Source organism: Pecten maximus, chromosome 15 (genome assembly GCF_902652985.1).
Source record: "Pecten maximus chromosome 15, xPecMax1.1, whole genome shotgun sequence".
In the NCBI taxonomy this organism is placed as follows: Eukaryota; Metazoa; Mollusca; class Bivalvia; order Pectinida; family Pectinidae; genus Pecten; species Pecten maximus.
This window is the reverse complement of record NC_047029.1, coordinates 12,784,306-12,806,956: the sequence shown is the minus strand read 5'-3', so window position 1 is coordinate 12,806,956 and position 22,651 is coordinate 12,784,306. Positions and strand designations below refer to the sequence as shown.

The window sequence follows — 22,651 nt, the reverse complement described above, 5'->3', positions numbered from 1 at the left end:
ATGAAATATTTAATGTAAGGAAATATTGTTTAAATCATTATCGCTCCAGTAATATATTTAAGGTTTTTTTTCATCTTGAATTTTAATGATAGCATGTGGTCATTTTAAAATATTAAAGATATGTGTAGGATAAGGTATCACAGGTTTTATTTTCTATTTTTAAACTGCAGCAAAAAAATCTCTGAGTTAAGTTAAGGGCAAACAATTTAACACAATCAAGTACATTGATGGCAGTCTAAAATAGATTAAGGGAAACCCTATGCGAAGATGGGAGCTAGCTCCAATTAACTCCAACGTGACGATGGAATGGTCCTGAATCAAGCGTGACGAAGGAATGGTCCTCAATCAAGCGTGACGAAGGAATGGTCCTCAATCAAGCGTGACGAAGGAATGGTCCTCAATCAAGCGTGACGATGTAGTGGTCGTCGATTAATCGCGACGATTAATTTGTCGCCAATCAAGCGTGACAATGTAGTGGTCGTCAGTCAAGCGTGGTGATTGAGTGGTCGCGTGGCGTTGGACACTTATTACTTTGACATGTAACTCTAGCTTTGTCAGAGGGGGGAAACAAAAAAATATCGACAGGGCCTGGTACTGAAAGCAAATTGTCACTATACTTTAAGGAAGTGACTTCATCGCACAGGGGGCCAGAAAGGATGATTTCTAACTACTACCTCAATAATTCAAACGATCAGCAGCAGAAACTGCCACTCTCCACTGTCATCCCATCATAGTACACACATGATATACAACAATATTCCTTGTCATAAAACGAAATAAATATTATTAGTGACCTGGAAGCCTAAAAATAGTATCTTAAGTGTGATTTGAATAAAACTGTGAATGTTTCTGTTATGTTGCTAAAACGGAACGTTCATCTTAGAGAACGAAAACATTGAACAAGTAAGATCGTTATGTACATCTGATGAGACTTATAAGGAATAAGACAGCAGTCCTAATAAACCAGAAAATGACAACATATCCCAGAGACTCGCCATCGAATGACCTTTATTGGATCTTCAGTCTTTATAAAACTCGTATTTTCTGTGCTTTTCTTATCTTACTCTTAATCATTTGAAAAAAAAGCTGAACCTTCATATTAATATTATTACATATGAGAAAGATCCATCGATAAGTCTCTATGATATAGGTTAACAAACTTAAATTATAAAAGCGCAATCTAAATGAATTTCAAGAAATGACCATGACGAACTTTCTAAGAAATACCGATTTTTCTTCAGGACAGTCTCAAAATAGAGCATGCAAAACTAGGGCCCGAGAGGAATCTACAGGTCAAATGAGAAAGGTAAATGAAAAACGAATTGACAAAAAAGTGATAACAAATTTTTCAAATGTCAAATTTCAAAATGGCAGCCATCTTGTTTTCAGATCAGCCTTAAAATAAAACATGCACAACTATGAACTAACGGAAATATACAGGTGAAATCCGAGACAGATCCATGAAAAACTCCCTGAGAATTAGCGGTAACAAGTTTCAGCCTGTCCAAATTCAAAATGGCCATTAATAGCCACAAAAACGAAACTAACACTAAAATAGCAGAACACACATACTTTATTTCCAATGAGCATTTATAATGTGTTTAAATTTCTTTAAGTTTGCACATGTATATTTTGAAACTCCACAGGCAGCGAGACCGTTAAATACGTTCCACACAATCAAGGAACACTATTATAACATAAAAGTGATATTTCTAGGATCAAGCAAGTCCTTCTTATTGTAGAGAAATTGTGGTGGATTTTTTTTAAGTAACTGGTCATCTCGATGAGCTTCATTACGGATCGAGGAATCGAGCTCCTTGATCAGCTAAAACCCTGGTAGTAGAAGCATTCTTTAACCGTTTGCAGTGATGTGGTAAATCCAGATTGAGTTGTTGGTCATCTTGATGAATTTTTAAGCTGAACTTTGGAAAAATGTTTTAGTAAATGGTATCTTTGATGAACTTTCGCGTTGGAGAGGTGTTTTAGTGATTAGTATCCTTGATGAACTTCCAAGTCGGAGAAATGCTTTAGTGATTAGTATCCATGGTGAACTTCCAAGTCGGAGAAATGCTTTAGTAAATGGTATTCTTGATGAACTTCCGCGTTGGAGAAATGTTTCAGTAAGTATTTTCCTTGATGAACTTAAATCCGTGACGTAGAGATGTTTAAGTAGGTAGCATCCTTGATGAGTTTGAATCCGAGTCGGAGAAATGTTTTAGATAGTGCTATTCTTTAATGACCTTCCGAGTCAGAAAAAAAGTTGCAGCATTAGTATCCTTGATGAACTTAAATCCGAGTCGGCGAACTGTTCGAGTAGTTAGTCACTATGATGAGCTAAGAACATGTACTTAACTGGAGCCGGAAGTGACTAAGCTCGATCTTGCCGTCATCGTCATTGATTTTGTCGATTGTGAACGCCATCTGTCAAAAGAGCAATTATAAATGTGCTTTTACGTGCCATACAGTTATACATTTATCACAAAAAAAGAGAAAACGAAACAATAAGAAAGAAATTGATTAATTTTGTTTCTTTTCGTGGTCCAGTGTCATGTGTTATAATTTTTGCGGGAAATTTTCGCGTGATGTTACACATATCCCTTGCAATGGTTTTATTAGTACATGCTGAAGTTTTAGGCTAAGGCATTCGTGAAAAAGAAATCTTTTTAGTCTGTTTGCTTTGCTTATTTTACGTATTTTGAGAAACAACAGAAATCCCTATCACGTCAAGGTATCGGGCTGTTTATCTCTACGACAAATAATCTGTTTAGGTATGTTGGCTTGTCGTGATAATAGAAGTGTCATCTTTGTGGCTTTGTGGCTTTGTGATTTGATGTTGTAGCTCATTAAGACAATATCCGGTCTGGGTACGAGTACAGAGAGGATATTGAATGGTTTCCCGTTTAATATAACATACATTTCACGAGTATGACAGAATATCGAGCTTGTAAAAAATATCGAAATATTCTGTCATACGAGTGAAATACATGTTATATTTAACGGGAAACCATTCAACTTTCTTTTTATTGCATTTCATATACTTAAAAACAAAATTGAAAACATCGAAAAACTTATAGTGTCAAAAAGTGCGGAAATCAGTAATGACGTCATCTCTTTATGACGTTACTTCACGTCAGCTTGACGGCGCCATTTTGAATGGACTGATCAGCGCAATTTAAGCGTTTTCTGCTGTTATTGGGGAATCTGCGCATGAATAGCTAACGTCATTTGTTTGTCCGTGCTATATATAGCTTACCTTGGTGATCTTTGCATCTGATGTGAAACTGACAGCTTCACTGTCATCAGTCCTCGGTGTGCAGTCGTCATCAAACAGTAGGTGCTCATCATACACCATCTGGATGCCATAGAAGTCCATCTCCTTTGTGAGGATAAACCTGAGGTTAGGGCATGTCGTCGATGAGGATGAGCTGGTCCGGCTGATCTTGAAGTGGAAGCAGTATTGTTGATCCAGTTGACTGATGACGTAAGGGATCTGAAGGGACACGGGACCCTGCAAAAGATGATAAATTCTGGTTTAGACATCAAAGATCATTTGGTATTTATCCCAACCTTGAAGAAATATTGACCCAGACATATGATTCGTATATAGCTATAAGGATTTACCCGAATTGATATTATGTCCGAGTGTGTAACAAAACCTATATAATACTTGAGGTGATATTATAAATTCCCTGACCAATGCTCTGCCTAATCACAGACACTATTTAATTAACCCTGTGGTTCTTTGTCTCACCTCAAACAAGAATGGGATGATGTTCATATAATATTTATCTCAATTGCGAAATTTAAGGTCCTTTACACTTGACTATCTTTTTAAACCCAATTGTTGTCATATAGTAAATATTGCTTTATTCTAACACTATTGTCCATCACAACAGGTACAATACCAGTCATAATACAATGAACTGTAAAGTCATGATTTGTATTGTTGTCTAAGGGAGGAGAGTAGGCCTTATTGTCGGAGGAGTAAGCCTAATGTATAAATGTCCATAGCAATTCAATATCTAGTACCAACGTCCTCTAGGAAATCCAACTGGTTTTTATCGTTGGACACTGCAGCATGTTTGCCACTTTTGTTGCCGAATGCTTGCTGGTTTTAACCATGAATAAGAAGTACACGGGATGATTTGGATGTTGGTAAGTACCAGTTACCAGATGTTAAGTGCTACAGAACTCAACTTAGGGAAGTAATTGGTTCTAGTAACGCTACTACACACCTACCTTTTGTCCTTGCTTGACCGTGAAATGACCATCCTTTAATTCCCATGCATTCCCCAAATCAATGTGTCCACATTCATCCATGTTTGTATCGTCACAAGAAAAAACTGAAATTCATAACGGATTTACAATGTATATATTAAATATGTAAAGCTCATTTATAATAGCTTCAAGTGGTTAGTTTATGCTAATTTGTGGCGGAGAAGCTATTGAATTACTCTGTCGATAATACAACATAAAACAAAAAGAGACTTTTCGGTCGCCTGGCTATAAACCGTCATGTACTGATGTAGCAACTAGAATATAAAAAGATGTTAAGAAAACCCACGATTGTGTAATAACGCCTTTGTTGTTTAATTTTAATGATATGACAAGGCCTAAAAATAACAACACTTTGTCAGATCCATTTCCTTCTCATTCCAGACTATTTTCATCTCAATGACACCAATTAAACTGGAGAAGATGTTTTAATATGTTTTTTCCAAGATGGCGACCATTGCGGCTGGCACTAAAAGCCATGAAAATAACAGCAAAACGAATGATAGACCTTCGGAGAATTATAAAATATCATGCAAGTCTGATGGAGAACGACGGACGAAACACCATGGCAATAGGTCAGATCGGCCCTGCAGGTCAGATAACCTAATAATGATAGTAATTCAAGGTCTTTACCCTATAGGATGGGCCATGTCAAGTATCTAAGGATTAAGGGTGATTGTCTGGATATTGATATGCTGAACGCAATGCCAATAGAAGTGCCAGTTGAGACATAAGAAATAAAAGAAATCTTTAGAAAGAAAATAAGAAATATCATCTGCATTCCGTCATGTCTTACCAATCAGAAAATGGAGATTTGAACACCTTATCTAAAATGCTACTTTAAAATATTTTAAAAAATAAAAAAGAGTTTAAAAAAATAATAAATAATATTATATGCATTACATATCTTAACAATTTTAACCATTCAGCCAAACATTCAAGTGTCCCTGATTATCTCTTGATCAATAGAAAAAGAAATCCATATTTCAATAATATTCTTAACAATTAATTATTCAGGCAATAATTGTTCATATAGGACATTGAGTAAAAAAATCACTGTTTTTACTAGTCGCGTTTATGACTTAGTAGGTTTATTACGAATTTAATGACGACATTGCTCTGACTGGACAAGTGATCAACCGTCGTTCTAGACTGTGTGTGGGGTAGGATTTGTAGACGTATTGAAATAAATCCAGATATCTCGTATTCTGATGTATAGTGGCTGTACCTGTGTCTTGGTCATCCTGGAGATTTTGGTCCGACGCTACCTCACAGTGACGTCCCCTGAAATCGGACAGACAGCTGCACCAGTAGTTATTGTCGTTAAAATGACAGGTGCCGCCATTTTTACATTGGACATTCTCGCAGAAGTTCACAGGATTAGTAGCTGTAATATTACAGACAAAAGCAATAAAATATATTTTTGGCTTGACAAAATGATTTGTCGGTATGATACATATGGTAGAACAGTTCGATAGAATTAAGTTTACTCATAATTAGTGATATTCATTTAGAAGTATCATATCAAAAGTTAATTAACAAAACAATGTCGAAGTATAGTTTATGATTCTAAGTTTGCAATCACGTGTTTCAATGTGTTTTGATTACTTAACGCTTGAAGGCCGCTTCACAAGGTCACGGAAATGATAACGCAAAAGTAATTCGCAATTGTTCTTGGTCATATTTTAAAAGATGCGTGTAGATTGTTATCACTTTATTGATTTGGAAGCAATAAACCTGCATATTATGTGTAATAAATAGTAATGATTTGTTATTTTTTATGCATTTTCGAAATTGTGTGATTTGCATATTTATTAGAGGCATTTCACTTTAAGTAATATCCTATCATTTCCACTGATATTGTGACATGAAACAACTCAATTTATCCTCAAATAGTTTTTCTATAGTTGTAGAAAAAGGTCAAACAAACTCGTGGTTGTTGTTTACGGTTTTTTTCCTACTCTCGTTAGTTATTTTTCCAAAATTACTAAATACACTCGCTAAAGATCGTGTTTTTTGTTTTTAGTTTTGAAAAATTGCTTACTCAATAGCATACACAGCAATTGGTCGTGTAACCTCTATATCAACAGCTTATTTGTTTATTCTACTTCAACATAAGGTCTGTAGATATCGTGTGAAATGACAACTCATATAAGGTCCTCGTTACAACTTCGCTTACACGAGAAGAATGGGTTATTTGATTAAAACTTACCGTTGTTGCCTTGGAGGGCTTTGAATTCGAGTTTGAAACCACGAGAGCCGCTCGAAGATACATCCGTCGTCGTTATGAAGGTTATCAGCATGCTGTGTGCCTCCGCGTTGTCTGATGCTGTGAAGGACATCATCTGTCCCTTATTGTCTCCGCAAAATCTAGAAATAACAATTATTTGTGTATAGAACTTGATATCTGACGACGTAGTGATAATTTCTGAGAACTGGTAATTTTGTTCGTATTGCTGCCCTGCGTGAAGTGCGTCATAATTATATGTGCTGCCCACATCGAATCGAACAATTCATCCCTTTCCTGACCTAGTAGCGAAGGGGATATTTGTCCAGTCTCGTCAACAGACGTGTGTCAACTTTTAGTGTTAGCATGACCCATCACATAAACTGTGTCTTTGATTAGAGAAAGCGTGCGCGGGACCAGGCACGATTAACAATCGTGATCAGAGAAAACTAACTTTGGACAAGGCATGATTGACAATCTTGATCAGAGAAAACTCACTTTGGACCAGGCATGATTGACAATCCTTATCAGAGAAAACTCACTTTGGACCAGGCAGGTTTTACAATCTTGATCAGAGAAAACTCACTATGGACCAGGCACGATTGACAATCTTTGATTAGAGGAAACCTAATCGGGATCAGGCATGATTGGCAATCTTGATCAGATGATACTTACTCGGGACCAGGCTGTGCTATGAGGTTATATCGGAGCTCCATACCGTGGACACAATGACCATTCGCTGATACAATGTCCATGTCCAATATGGTCACGCGAAGTTTGCTTCCCTCCGGCCCCTAAAAATACACATGATTATGTTACTTACAATATTATGATTTTTATTCGAGTTCAGCTCGACCAGAGCCCTTCATGTGAACGGTGATCAGAGAATGACATTGCTATGGGATGCCGTGTCCATGATACAACTGTAGTAAAATAACCATTCCATAAACATTACAATCTAGGCTCGCGATTTATTAATGGAGTGTACGGTCCTTTAATCACTTGGCCATCGTTCCTCTTGTAGCTTTAAATTTATTCTCTGCTACAACTGTGATTTGGCTACGTTTTGGTTGATATCAAACGTATTCGAAATAAAAACAGATTTTTAGAAAGGCAAAATTAAAACATCTTTAAGCAGAAGACCACTTAGTTTTTTACCTCCACGAGCCAACGACAGGTCGATCCTGTAGGGTAGCTGTTAGGGTAATTGGTAGACTCCAAAGTGACAGTCTCTCCGATTGATCCAATCACGAGATGGTTTTCCTTTTGGCAGTTGTCTTGGTTACAGAAATACAAAGATAACAAATCGCCAATCACAGAGCACTATTTTCTATATATAAGACTGATAGCAAAATGTATATGAACTTGAATGATCGAGATATCAAAACACCCCGACAACGGGAGACATTGTTGTTCAACTTTTGCTACCGAAAGGTTATGTTATCAAATCATATTTGATATGATATGGTGTATTGAATTAGCCTAAATGATATCAAGCCGATTGGTCGTATATGATAAAACGTCCTTACCTTCTTGCTTAACAGATTCACAAAGCTCCCCTGTTAGACCTTCCGGACACATGCACGTGCAAGCCTTACTCAGGAAATTCCCGTGCTTACAGTTCTTTGGGGGACATTGACCTGATTAAATAGTATTGTAATGTTATTAGTATAAAGACGTATTCAGAAAGATCATCAAATTGGGTTTAAACGAGATATCTAATTTAATGAGCAAGGTTTTTAATTCCATACGATACCGTGTGAGGTTCATGGGAAACTACTTTGTTACAAAGACAAAACAAAACAATATGGCAGTATTGTGAACCGGCTATGTAAGTATATGCAAGATTCCGATGATTCCGGGTAGTTATCCTCCTTGGAAGGCATCGTACCTTTAAATTACCCATGTGTAAGCGCTCAGTTATCGGTTAGCCCTCCTGCGTTGATGTTCTGTCTGACATTTCTGTCATACAAATACAATAACTCACTCCTGTCATTTTACACCATTTATTACAGAGTGATATTTCTACTACAAGAGGAGTTTAAATTGTAATACGTAATATAAGAGCACGGATTGCTTTTTCTCTACCTAAAAGTAATGCGATAATACCTGCACAGTCATACTGCCCTGTTGATAAGGAGTTTGTCGTAGAAGGATAGGTCGTGGCGGTCTTCCAATGTCAGCTGCTCCAGAATACGGTCTTTGGTTTCGAACGTCTTTGAACCCGGGTGTTTTGCCATCGACTTAAAAGATTAAAATGTAAACTGACGCTTATAAACGTTTTCAAAACATCCAACTTCTAATGTTCGTATGAAATTGGTTCCATCTAATGTCATCATTCAATTGTCAAAAAATTTTACAGCAATTCTTAATTTGGGTTAGGCTTGAAAGATTAGCCAAATCAAAGGCGGTGGGAAATGAAAACCTGATTTTATAGTTATAACATCACGTGATATAACATCACACGTGACTTACATTAGGAGAGTATAACATCACTGATGAATAGTCGAATGGGATTTTGTACGTGACTACGGCGTTCGTCTCGAAGTTTGGGTTTTGATGTCCGCCATTCACGTTGTCCCAGTGTATAGTGATGTAAGCATCCCGGTCGGAACGACTCTGTTCATGTCCTAGGCCTATAGTGTGAGCCAGCTCGTGTAGAATGGTACCAATCTGTCAATTAATAGCGATTAAATACATCTCAGCAAACCATATTTAACAATTAAACACTTGGTAGATTGCATTTATTGGCAAGATCAATGCAATCTGGTTGACAGATAAATAGAATGACGCCCCTTAGGGCGTCATGAATATTTATCTGCCACCCATAACATATTCCCCTGTTTGTTCCATTGAAATAACGGCACACGTGAAATCGATTTCATTGTAGTGCTTGGTTTGCATTCAAATTAATGTGTAATACAAAGCCTCGGCGTGACTATGATCAACAAAGCATCAATTAATTACGCGATTGTTCTAAGTCGAAATCTTTGCTAGGCTTGATTCACCCGCAACGCATTGCCAAACATTGTTTTTGACGCTGACGGAAGTGACGTCATGTGATCTCGGCTGCATTTATACGGTGATCAATACCATCTGGTTTAACACAGGAGTAATGGGAGACTGTCACACAGAATGTAAATATTTGTTTATACAATAGATTTGTAGGCAATTTTTGTTTTTGTTAAATATGTTAATATAAGATAACAACAGAATCTTAGAATAAACAGACATATAACATGTTTATGCTGCAATGTACGTAAACATTCAGCGAGCAACATATACATGTAATTACATAGGAGCTGTATGTAAATATATCTTATATTTAACCAACTGACTGGTATTGTGGTACATTTTGTATATGTGTTATCGGTCTATACTTTATTATGTTATGTTTGGTTTTGTTTAAACATAGTTATACTCAGAAACATTTAATTGTTTAGTTGGGTTTTTTGGGATTTTTGGGGGTTTTTTTAATTTTTTTTATTTGTTTTTTTTTTCAATTTGACAAATGAAATGGTGAGTTGTAATTGAGTTGAATAAATTGCTAAAGATCTAGGCTATATTGAAGCATTGGTTTTGACGTTATAATCATATCGCATACTGCAGTCGGTGGATGCAGGGTTTTTTCGATCCCATGTTAGCGATATCGCCTTCGGCCCACCGTCCTCGGTCAACATCGCTGACTTTGACTCATGCATCGACCACTTCAGAATGATTGTCATATTTTGTATTATGTTACTTACACCCATACAATCTGCTTGATTTAAGGAGAGAACCTGAAATCCGGCATCTGACTGGACATCCCCGGTCCGTGAATGACATCTGAAACACAGTAATCAAAAGCCATGGTGTTGATATTCTACGAATACAGACATTACCACTAATAGATACACAATATACATGTATAAACAAGACGAACACAGTCTTGCCACCCAATCCAGTCTATATTGCTGGATCCCGATGTGGAAACCACATTGAAAGATTCACATGACAGGTGATAATGTGATCCTTGTCTAAAAGGAAACACAATGATATATCATATTTGAAAAATGAATTAAGCTTGCTTGACAACCAGAGTACCCCTACCTACACAATACCCGGGTTCTCCAAAGACGAAATACTTCCAATCATTCTTCAGTGTTGCGATCTTTCAAAGTATTGGATTATGAGAAGGATACTGAACTGTCTCGTTTATATTGGATTCATAAGCTTTATAAAAATCCGTATTGCTGGCTTGAGTACTTGATCAACTTTAAGCCTTTACCTTGATCCCTAAGTACAATCAAGTTAGGGCTGTACTCTAACTGGAATATTGTTTACTCCAGAGGTTGAATTTGTGTTTTGAATACCTCTTTCTATCAATCAACATCCGCTCCTAAAAAAACGTTTTTGCCCTCGAAAAGCATGAGTTTCTACGTTTTTTGAGAGCCGTTTCCCATTTGGAACATATGGAACGCTTTCATTCCCTTATAATTAATGAAAGCTTATTCGTTATAAATGTATAGTTGTGAACTATAAGGGACATTATGTAAATCACTTGTATTTCGCGTGTGGTTTATTTTCACGTTAACACAATGTAAATCACTTTATTTCGTATTTTGTAGTCTACCTATGTGTTTCACCAGTTCTATATTTAAATGACCTCATGTTGATAAGAAATGAGGATCACTTTTAAAACTTTATAGATAAGAACACCTGAAGTTGACAGGACTATCAGGAGAGGCAACCAATCTCTTGCAAAGTTTATACATTTTACTTATAGACATGTGCTATCTTTAAATTACCAGTATTGCCAACGTCGATCGGATATACCCTGTAGAACTTCAAATCAAGCACACTAGTCTCTTGAACATCAGCCAGTTTCCTCGATATTTACTTACAACGTTACCAGCATCAGCAGCTAGCAAATAATCCTTTATTTTTTAATTCAAATAAGCCTTTCTTTCCATTTCTGGTAGTAACATTCCTGCTCCCGTACCTACGGTGTTTCCATATCCCAATTGATTATCACGGTTTCCATGACAGATAACATGTCAACTACTGAATGGGAAATTAACAGCACAAAGTTTCGAGAGATACAGGACGATGGGAAAGTTATATGGTCGACACATGATCTCATTTGGAAATATTCTATATTGTTATACGATATGAAGACAGACATGGTGGATCTGTTATCACCATCCTACATGTACTTCTCATTTTGAGAATGCGACTTAACCAAGATTTGATCTAGAATTGTTTTGTGGTTGTGTTACGAATGAGAAAATGCTTCCCTATCTGTGAACCTAAACTTATTCTCCTTGCACATTTTCAAAAAGTCTTCGTGTAAATCTATATTTCTGTTCACATTCTGCCCTCGGTATAACGATTTTGAGTGATATTCACGGCTGCATTATAATGTCAGTATTCTTTGTTATTGCTATACCATTCTCTGTCTCTACTGACACAGGAGAGGTAATACAGAAATAGTCTTACACTTTACCGTCCAGGGGAGATAATACAGAAATAGTCTTACAGTTTACCGTCCAGGGGAGGTAATACAGAAATAGTCTCACACTTTATCGTCCAGGGGAGGTAATACAGAAATAGTCTCACACTTTACCGTCCAAGGGAGGTAATACAGAAATAGTCTCACACTTACCGTCCAGGGGAGGTAATACAGAAATAGTCTCACACTTTACCGTCCAGGGGAGGTAATACAGAAATAGTCTCACAATTTACCGTCCAGGGGAGGTAATACAGAAATAGTCTTACAATTTACCGTCCAGGGGAGGTAATACAGAAATAGTCTCACAATTTACCGTCCAGGGGAGGTAATACAGAAATAGTCTCATACTTTACCGTCCAGGGGAGGTAATACAGAAATAGTCTCACACTTTACCGTCCAGGGGAGGTAATACAGAAATAGTCTCACACTTTATCCTTCACTGTCCTGATACAGGGGAGATAAAACATATATATTCTCACACTTTACCGTCCTCTCTACTGATACAGGGGAGATAATACATATATATTCTCACACTTTACCGTCCTCTCTACTGATACAGGGGAGGTAATACATAAATAGTCTCACACACACTTTACCGTCCAGGGGAGATAATACATAAATATTCTCACGATCCTCCGTTCTCGATGTTTACGTAATAACCCTCGGAATCCGATTGGATTTCCTTCCATTCAATACAGGTTGAGTTTGAAATCTTGTCCATCATGTTCCGGATCTTCGTTTTGCTGGCATCAGCTGAAGTTCAATAGTCCGTAATTAACATAAATAATTAACCAAACTATCAAAGATTATTAATTCACCATTTTATATCAAATATTAAAGATAAAGTCTGATATAATACGCATGCAAAGTGTAATATGATACGTATATCAAGTGTGATATGATACGTATATCAAGTGTAATATGATACGTATATCAAGTGTAATGTGATACGTATATCAAGTGTAATATGATACCTACAAATGTATATCAAGTGTAATGTGATACGTATATCAAGTGTAATATGATACGTATATAGAGTGTAATGTGATACGTATATCAAGTGTAATGTGATACGTATATCAAGTGTAATGTTATACGTACATCAAGTGTAATATGATACGTATATCAAGTGTAATATGATACGTACATCAAGTGTAATATGATACGTACATCAAGTTTAATATGATACGTATATCAAGTGTAATATGATACGTACATCAAGTTTAATATGATACGTATATCAAGTGTAATATGATACGTATATCAAGTGTAATATATGTATATCAAGTGTAATTTTGATACCTATATCAAGTGTAATATGATACGTATATCAAGTGTAATATGATACGTACATCAAGTGTAATATGACGCGTATATCAAGTGTAATATGATACGTATATCAAGTGTAATATACGTATATCAAGTGTAATATGATACGTATATCAGGTGTAATATGATACGTATATCAAGTGTAATATGATACGTATATCAAGTGTAATATGATACGTATATCAAGTGTAATATGATATGTATATCAAGTGTAATATGATACGTATATCAAGTGTAATATGATACGTATATCAAGTGTAATATGATACATATATCAAGTTTAATATGATACATATATCAAGTTTAATATGATACGTATATCAAGTTTAATATGATACGTATATCAAGTGTAATACGATACGTATATCGAGTGTAATATGATACGTATATCAAGTGTAATATGATACGTATATCAGGTGTAATATGATACGTATATCAAGTGTAATATGATACGTACATCAAGTGTGATATGATACATGTGATATGTATATCAAGTGTAACATATTTTTATTTTATTTTACAAACATATTTTTTTTGTTTTGACCATTAAAAACAAGCCAATTACTTGAACCTTTCTGACTTGAAGAAAACAATGAATTGTTGAAAGTATCTGCAATTAATAATATCCTATGTCAAATCAAATCTCATATACATATCTATTAATCATATATGCAATTGTTACTACATGTGATATATATACATATATGCAAATTCACTAAGAATAAAATGACAGATAATTAGAAAATGATATACAAGTGTGATTTATTAAGTGATAAAGATCAATACTTTGGTTTGGTTTGTTTTTGTTTAACGTCCTATTAACAGCCAGGGTCATTTAAGGACGTGCCAGGTTTTGGAGGTGGAGGAAAGCCGGAGTACCCGGAGAAAAACCACCGGCCTACAGTCAGTACATGGCAGCTGCCCCACGTAGGTTTCGAACTCGCAACCCAGAGGTGGAGGGCTAGTGATAAAGTGTCGGGACACCTTAACCACTCGGCCACCGCGGTCCCACTATCAATATATGATGTTTTCATCGTTTGTGTATTGTGGATTATGTTTCACTTTTTAATCAATTATTGTATTTATGAAATTCCATTCACTTTTGATTTTGTCCTTTTTCTTAACATTGTAGATGTACATACCAATTTCCTCTATTTTTTTTTTTTTTTTATAATAGGATAAATATAATTTACCCATGGAAATTGATGGAATTGTCTCCCTTTGCTTAAAATATAGTAAATGAAAAACATTAAGAGAAGCAATGAAAATTATTTCGTTTTCTTATCTAACATCACTTACCCCAAAAAGTACTGTTTGAAAGATATATGTAAGTTCAATACCATGTATTTTTGTTTTGTGATTTTCTTGTTGACTTGTTGACATATATACACAAATCCCACACTTGTGTCAATGATTTTTGTATAGCAGTGTATAAATGGAAATTAAAATATAATTTTAATTAACTTTAAAGGTGGTCTGTGCAAGAGCTATGTATTATTGTTTTCAAAAATTATGGAATGTGTTTTATGGATGGGATTTTTGTTAACAGACATTGCGCGGAAGGGTCGGCTCAGTTTTGTAGGTGACAAGGCTTCGAGGAATAATCCATCGAGAAAATTTTATCGAAGCAAAAGCAAAAGAATATTGACTGGAAACTTTAGCATCTATACGTCTTCCATCTCCATCGCCTTGCTCCAACCTGCATTTTAGGTTATTACCTAATTCATTATTAACTTAATTTAGTAGAGAATTACCTTCAGTTAGAAGGATAAGACGGAAATTACAATTAGTTTACAAAATGGATAGACATCAAACTCCAAACTACATTACAAATTTACTTCCCTCTACAGTCGGTGAAAACAGACAGGGTCTAAGAAATAATGAAAAATATAGAATCCCAAATTTTAGACTGTCTATTACAAACCAATCTTTTCTACCTTCCTCTTTGACGATGTGGAACTCTATACATTCTGATATTAGATCCATGCCTTTTCCTGCTTTCAAGTCAGCTTTAGCCCCTAACTTACAATGCTCAGTACCCCCTTATTACTTAATTGGTGATAGAAAACTTAATATTATTCACACTAAATTAAGACATGAATGCAGTTCCCTTAATCATGATCTTTACCGTTCAAATCTGGTCCAAAACTCAAATTGTGTAAATTGTGGCTGTTATTGTGAGAATGCCTATCACTTCTTCTTTGAATGTCAATCTTACACAAATGCTCGAGTTGTGCTTTTAAATCATTTAAGTGATTTAGATATAAATATATCTTTAAGATTATTACTTTTTGGAAATGAAAATATGTCTTTGGATTTAAATTGTGTTGTATTTAACAAAGTACAAAATTTTATAAAATCCAGCGGAAGATTTTAACAAAATTTTTACAATATTTAACATGTTTGAAAATTTTATTGACTTTGTTATATTATTTTGTGTGAGTGCCTAATGTTATGTAGGCCTATATCTCTTTCGTACTGCAGTTTATCAGTCTGTAATATCATCTGTTGTCTATGTAACTATTGTAAGGAAATGGCTTCATAAGTTGTAATAACTTGTGCCAAATCCTATTTGTAAATATGTGTAAATAAAATATGTTTAAAGTAAAAAAGTAGATTTTGTGATAAGTTAAATAAGTTTCTGTCTCCAAAAGCTTAAAAGAAGACATCCATTTTTATTTTGAAGATGTTATTATGTTTTCTGATAGAAATTATCGCAAATGTTTTGGTCTCCGCCAAAGACCAATGTTCTAGTATGTCAAGATATGTCTAATGGAAATAATTATCATATCACAAACTGTCGTTTTTTTTTTTTTTTTTTTTTTTTTTGATAAAACGAAAATTTTCAATCTAATAAATGCTTACTTTGTTGGTTTTGACTGTCATTAGTTTTATAAACTCGCTCTTACCAGGATCCTGTAACACGTACTGCTAATATTGAGGTTTATACACATAATTCTGGTTTTCCAGCGTTGTTTATGATGTTCTATGACAATTAGCGAGGAGAGAATATGTGATGTAAAAATAGTGTTAAAGATCATCCTTCGTATTTTATATGTAGGGTACTTACTGAATTGGGACTTTGGGGAAAACATGAATTGTATCTGTCCGTTATCCCATAGCTTTGTGTTTGTCTTGATGTTCCTTTTGACTTCCTGAAATAAATAAATAAATAAATAAATAGATAAACAAATAAATAAATAAATAAACAAAAATTTATAAATTCTAACAGGTGTAACGAAATTAGTAAGCATTATTTTTTTTTCTTTTGGGTGGAATCAGGCTGGGTCAGCTTATTTGATCGGAGGGAAATTCATAAAATTATTAAGTTCCATGAAATGTTTTATCAATATACACCAGAGTATCTATTTAGCTTTATCCCGAGTACTGTATCTGAAGGTCATCAGTATGATACATGAAACTCGGACCATACTTTTATTACACCAATATTGTGGAAAAACCTCTTTTTATAAACAGTCTTTCCTACCTTCTGTGATAGATCAGTGGAAAAGTCTTCCACAAAATGTTCGCTCAAATCCGTCTACTGCTGCTTTAAAATCTTATCTTGATAAGCAATACACTCAGAAAACGCCCATCTAATATAGTTTTGGTACCCGTAAGGGTCAAATATGCACGACTACAAATGGAATGTAGCTCTTTAAATCTTTCAATTTATTTGCACAGCACATTTTGCCCAAGGACACAACCATGACAGCACAGACCGGTCCTTTGCTCAACTTCCTCAACAAACCGACACGGTTCAACAAGCGTTTTTTGGGTTTTTTGGGGGTTTTTTTGTTTTTGTTTTTTTTTTGTTAGATTGTTGAAGACACGACCAAATAAGAGGCGCTACCAACATTGTTTACGTTATGATGTTGATCTATAATTGTTACTTTTTGGAGACGAATATTTTACTTTATCTGATAATAAAATAATATTTCTAGCTGTACAGAATTATATACTGTATACCTGGTATTTTTCGCCCCAGGTTATTTTCGCCCTTGAGCAACACAAAAGATATTCGCCCCTTTTTAATTTCGCCCTGAACTACTTTTAAGAAATGTATTTTCCTCGTTCACAATCGGAAAATTCCGTTCGGAATTCTCGATGCAATTGCACTCGGAACACTCGGGATTTATCGAGTTCCCCAATTTTATTTTCTTCGCATATCTCGCTGAGGTGTGAAATGTAATCAGGTGTGAAATTTACAACGTTTACCTGTGTTCAGATTTACTTAAGCCTATATTGATTCAAATAGTATTAGGTATGCATGGTCGATTTTAAGCAAACGCGATGAGTGGTAAGTTCACCGTGCCGTGACTAATTACAAGTCTATAGCTACTGACCAGTGTTTTCTTTTGTTCATTTGTCATTGATTGAAGCCACAAGCGACGGTGAAGTCATACAATCAGCCTTCACAATGGCAGAGACCTATTTGTGTGCATAATTTTAAAACATGTTTGGATTTTAAAAGTTACTTAGTATTTAAAGCTTTTGTTTAAAATGAAATATACTAAACCTAGTACACTGTCTTAGCCGATATTTTCGATTTAACTCCACGTGATATCGCAAATTTACAAGGCCTATATTTAGATCTAGATTTTATTTCACATGCACAGATTGGAATAAAACAATTACCTATTTTATAAACTAAGTGTAAATATATAACAGTGTTGCCTGTAATTGTATAGGATATAACACACGTGGAGAGTACGAGGCTATGTTTTGGATCCGACTACAAGTAGCCTATGTACGATAACTTGTAAATCCTGCAATTGAGCTTGAAATTTTCGCCCTATCATCAAAGGGCGAAAATGGCGAAAATTAAACGGGGGCGAAAATTACCAGGTATACAGTACTTTAAACTGGCAGGTTTTCTTCGATAGATTAATATGACATGTAAACATGTAGAATATGATTATATTTCACCCCAAAACTTAACTTTGAGTTTAAACTGGTGTTGTTGTCATTAACGATTGGTAAACACGTTTGCTAGTGAGTGTTTGTGGATGAATGGTGTTATCATGTAATGAAGTTATAAGTTGCTGTTTAGTAATAGTGATAGGTCTACATAAGTGTCTGTGACACTTGTTCCTAGTGTAATCTTGTACAATTTATCATTATGCCTGAAATGGAATAAAAGAAAGTTTAAAAAGAAAACAACTAATCAGTATGCTTAGTGTGGGGTCCATAAACCTACCGACTGTTCAGGTAAGTCTTCCTTTATCCTGTTTTCATCCACATGGCTCCCAGCCTGAAATGGAAGGACAACTCTTGTCTCAAAATGCTAGTATACCTTGAAACCTTAAGTATTAATTTTGATTTTTATGTTTAAAGATTGTGTTGAAGTACTAGTATTTAAGCGTCTCCCACTACACCTTGCTACGTCGACCAGGATTCTCAGTTATCACACAGAAAAAGGCCAATTTAATGAACGTTACTCGTTTGAAAACAAATAACATTAAAAAACAATATTGTTTATTTTTGTATATTCATTTGTTTTGATTTTATTCTGTATATCTAAAACAATACTAGAAATTATCTTATAATGAAATGAAACTGATATTGAAATCATATCCTACTGATAGTGTTGGGTTTTTTTTTTTTTTGCTACGTAATGTAAAAAAATAATAAAAAAAAAAAGGATGATACCGACAACAAAATAATCCCGAATAAAATTAATTTAAGAGAGTTTTATTTTATCTTAAAATCTTAATACTTACTTCAATTTTATCCCCAGTTAATATGATTTGAAGTGGTCTGTTGGCACCCTGTAAAATAGATAACTTGACAGTTGCAAAAGATTTATGGTTGTGCTACAGTTTATCCAAGACAGAAAAGAATTTTAATTTTCACAGTTTTCAAACAAAAGGTGGTAAATATTCTGAACAAATCCCTCTGTTTATTAGAATTTAAACCTAATATTTTGGGCTCCACCAGCAGAGCTTACCACCAAGAAATAAATTATATGAACCTTTCTTTGCAATACAAAAATTAAGTCACGGCCGTGGAATGATATTTTTCTCTTTAAACTTCGATATATTAAAATGTTCCCAATTTGGTATATTTACATCTTTGGTAGGTGTCGGGGTGGTAGGATCTTTCTCAGTTTCCTGCATGTTCATCAACTCTCGCAGTAGATGCTTTAGTTCCTCTAAATCAACTGTGGGGGGAAAATCAGTGTTAAGGTAGGTTAGCATTTGAATTTGATTCAATATAACAGCATCGTCAATGTACACGGCAAATATCTTAATTCAAACGCCATGTGACCCACCATAGCGTCAATGTACAAAGCGAACATGACAGTGTCAATATACAATACAATAATTATGATTGATTTAAAACAAGACTTGGCAGAAGTTTATTTTATATAATATTTATGCAATATCCAATAAAAAAAACTTCTAATGGCATCTTTCGAATTTAAAGTGAAAAAAAAAATTAATTGCGTCCCGAAGAAATTCTATCGTACTCCTCCTCTGCCAACATGTCGCGTTTTTGTGGGATACGCAAAGTAGTACATTGAATGTACGTTCATCTATATAGGTCAAATAACATAGATCAGTTAGGGTTATAAACCGTATTTTCATATTTTGATAAATAACATTTTAAAAATCGAACGTTCTTGGTCTTTGGTGTATCTCATTCAACGTTGTCTGTGTCAGTGCTCGAGTACTTAGTAATTCGATTTGACAGAAATGATGACGGCAATATTAAGAGAATGCAAAATTTAAATAATGAAAAAAAAATACAACAAAAGGAAGATAGAAGGAAAAATAAAAATACCGATAAAAAAAATAAACACTTAATTTACTGAAAAGCATTCTTCGGGATTCTAACTCGTTGCATGTATACCTGTACTCATGAACTTACCACTTATCCTCACGACTGATTCCTCGGTGTAAAAAAAATCTCCGATAGCATTTTAAACGGTTGAACATACACATATGCAATATACACCCGTCATGAATATCACCTCGTCTGTCAATCAAAGGTCAACATCACAGGTCACTCCTGTGGTATATAACTTTAGGTCTTACAACCGATCATTATTAGGACAATATTCCTAAATTTTTTTCATTTGTTGGTGTTAATTAGATAGCTGTTACTGAATTGGTGCTATTTTATGTATTTTTGTGACAGACAGTGTATAGACTGTCGGCGCTGTAGTATCTTTGTGACAGACAGATTATAGACTGTCGGCGCTGTGGTACATGTATGTGTGACAGGCAGATTATATGCTGTCGGCGCTGTAATATCTGTGTGACAGGCAGTGTATAGGCTGTCGACGCTGTAATATCTTTGTGACAGGCAGTGTATAGGCTGTCGGCGCTGTAGCATCTTTGTGACAAACAGTGTATAAGCTGTCGGCGCTGTAGAATTTGTTTGATAGGCAGTGGTTAGGCTGTTGGCGCTGTGGTATTTTTACGACAGAAAACGATCGATAGGGCCTTTATGTGTATTTTTGTATAGTTTTTGCGACATACATTTTGTATACCACCCTTTCATTTCTGTATTTCTTCCTAAAGGTTCAACACTGCATTTTATAGATAATTTGTATACCTTGAATCATTTGTGATTTCCAATTCACACTGTACATACTTAACTCTTCAGCAATATCAATATAGGATCTATATACCATTGTATTACTATTAATAGAAAGATATCTGGTACGTCTTTCTTGCTTGTTTGTGTTCACTACAATATTGTGATTGTACCATATAAAGCGTGTAACGTGGTGATTTCACACCACTGTTTGACTAAGTCGTATGACCTATTACAATGGGTTCTGCTCTATGTTGGATCGTAAGCTATGTATCAGTTCAGGGGCGTAGCTGGGCACTTGATTAAGTTGATTCACGAGCGCCGTACGCGAATCCGTAAGTTTTGGAAAGTTTTGAAGTTTTGAAAATATCAAAATGGAGTTCAAACAAAGTCGATGGTCCGGGTTTTCCCCATTAAACTTTAATTTTCATTTCTGTTCCCGATGTGTCAGTAGGGTTCTACTATATATACAAGGTGCATTTGATTTCATATTGATACAATTTTGTTTTCTTTATTTTTATGAAAAAATGATGTGGATTCACCTGCGTACCTGCGTACAGGCAGCTACGCGCCTACAGTTACACTATTTATAATGATAATGTATTGTGCGGTGTGTGTAATACGGTTTATTACAATTCAGCACGATTACTTTGTACGAAAATGGATATCACTGTATATATTTTCTATGATGAGTGCAAAGTGGTCTATTAAATCACTGTGTGATTTAATGTATGATTTCTTAGTTTAAACATATTGTATTGCATCATAAATATTCAAAGGGACCGGGCACAAGTTTTCCAACTTATATAAAGCCCTTTCCCAAAAACAGTATACAACACAAATCTTTACACAAGATGAATTAGAATTTATGATTTCTACATTGTATATCATTGTAAATATCATTGTAAATAACCATAATATTCTAGTAGTACAAATCATAGCACTGTGTTGTGTAATTGTACTTTATAGTGTGCTGCGCGTGCTATCATTCTATTACGTGTGTGTCTGTACATGTGTGTGTCACTATGTAATGGTGTGATCGTGAGCGTGAATGCATTTTCTTTTCTTTCAATGTTATTTGTGAAGTTCTTGTTGTGGTCTATATTTCTAAACTCTTCATATTTGGAGGAAATAAAGGAAACACTATTACGGATGATACGGAATGAATTAACAAAGATTTGTTCTCTTACTTTTCTTCAAATTTCAAAGTAAATGAGGTGCAGGTCCAATCGGGCAAATAAACCATGGCCATTACTTACTGTACCGCCGACAACTTCGATAGGTATGACTTACGTAAAAAAACATTTAAGTAGTACACAGGTAAGTAACTGAGTCAAATTATGGTTTAAATGTCATTGTTAATTTCATATGTCTTTGTAATATTATATTACATGATATGTACTTACCTAATATACATATTATGGACAATCACTCTTGCAGAAATGTTCCCATTTCTCGTTTGATCCTTAAGGACATTTTAGTTTAAGAGTACCAAAGTCAGGTATATTTAGACATTTTTTTTGATAAACAGTTTTACCTTCATCACTATTGTCTGGGCCACTGTTAGAGGAGGAAGCTGGGGCTGACACTGTGCGCTGGACCATTAGAACTAACAACAACAGGAAAAGTCCATAGCCGGCCATGTTGAAGAACTGTTCAAACTCTGAGCCGAGGCGACACCCAACTCCCGGGTACTAATCTTTAAATGAAGTACGCCTACCTAGCTAGCTATTATATAACGGTCGATTACGTCATTTAAATGTTCATTGGAATATTTGATTGGA

The 22,651-nt window shown here is 35.0% G+C and overlaps 1 protein-coding gene across 2 annotated transcripts; it reads right to left on the bottom strand.

The window, feature by feature from the left end:
* Nucleotides 1-1,555: 1,555 nt before the first annotated feature.
* LOC117344273 (protein SpAN-like) lies at nt 1,556-22,549 on the bottom strand. Of its 2 annotated transcripts, XR_004536143.1 has the most exons (11): nt 22,405-22,549; nt 19,394-19,485; nt 19,046-19,093; nt 18,523-18,576; nt 16,393-16,477; nt 12,623-12,746; nt 10,249-10,327; nt 8,978-9,175; nt 8,612-8,745; nt 8,032-8,142; nt 7,742-7,779 (listed from the first exon to the last, which is right to left on the bottom strand). XR_004536143.1 is itself a non-coding variant. In XM_033906960.1 (9 exons), exons 2-9 carry the CDS (start codon nt 8,081-8,083, stop codon nt 2,335-2,337), a joined length of 1,053 nt encoding a protein of 350 aa, XP_033762851.1. In that variant the 5' UTR covers nt 8,084-8,142; nt 8,612-8,723; the 3' UTR covers nt 1,556-2,334. The 2 variants fall into 2 exon arrangements, 1 of the variants encoding a protein (XP_033762851.1); XM_033906960.1 differs by lacking the exons at nt 8,978-9,175; nt 10,249-10,327; nt 12,623-12,746; ... (3 more) ...; nt 19,394-19,485; nt 22,405-22,549 and adding exons at nt 1,556-2,421; nt 3,254-3,508; nt 4,240-4,343; ... (1 more) ...; nt 6,488-6,645; nt 7,178-7,296 and having other exon boundaries at nt 7,661-7,779; nt 8,612-8,723.
* Nucleotides 22,550-22,651: the final 102 nt, after the last annotated feature.

Excerpts from the sequence above, each read along its gene's own strand:
- LOC117344273 (XM_033906960.1), bottom strand. The coding sequence starts at position 8,083 with ATGTGTCCGGAAGGTCTAACAGGGGAGCTTTGTGAATCTGTTAAGCAA. Across the intron at positions 6,646-7,177 it reads ATAGCACAGCCTGGTCCCGA|ATTTTGCGGAGACAATAAGG; the intron begins GTAAGTATCATC and ends TGTTATTTCTAG. Across the intron at positions 5,663-6,487 it reads AGCCCTCCAAGGCAACAACG|CTACTAATCCTGTGAACTTC; the intron begins GTAAGTTTTAAT and ends GTAATATTACAG.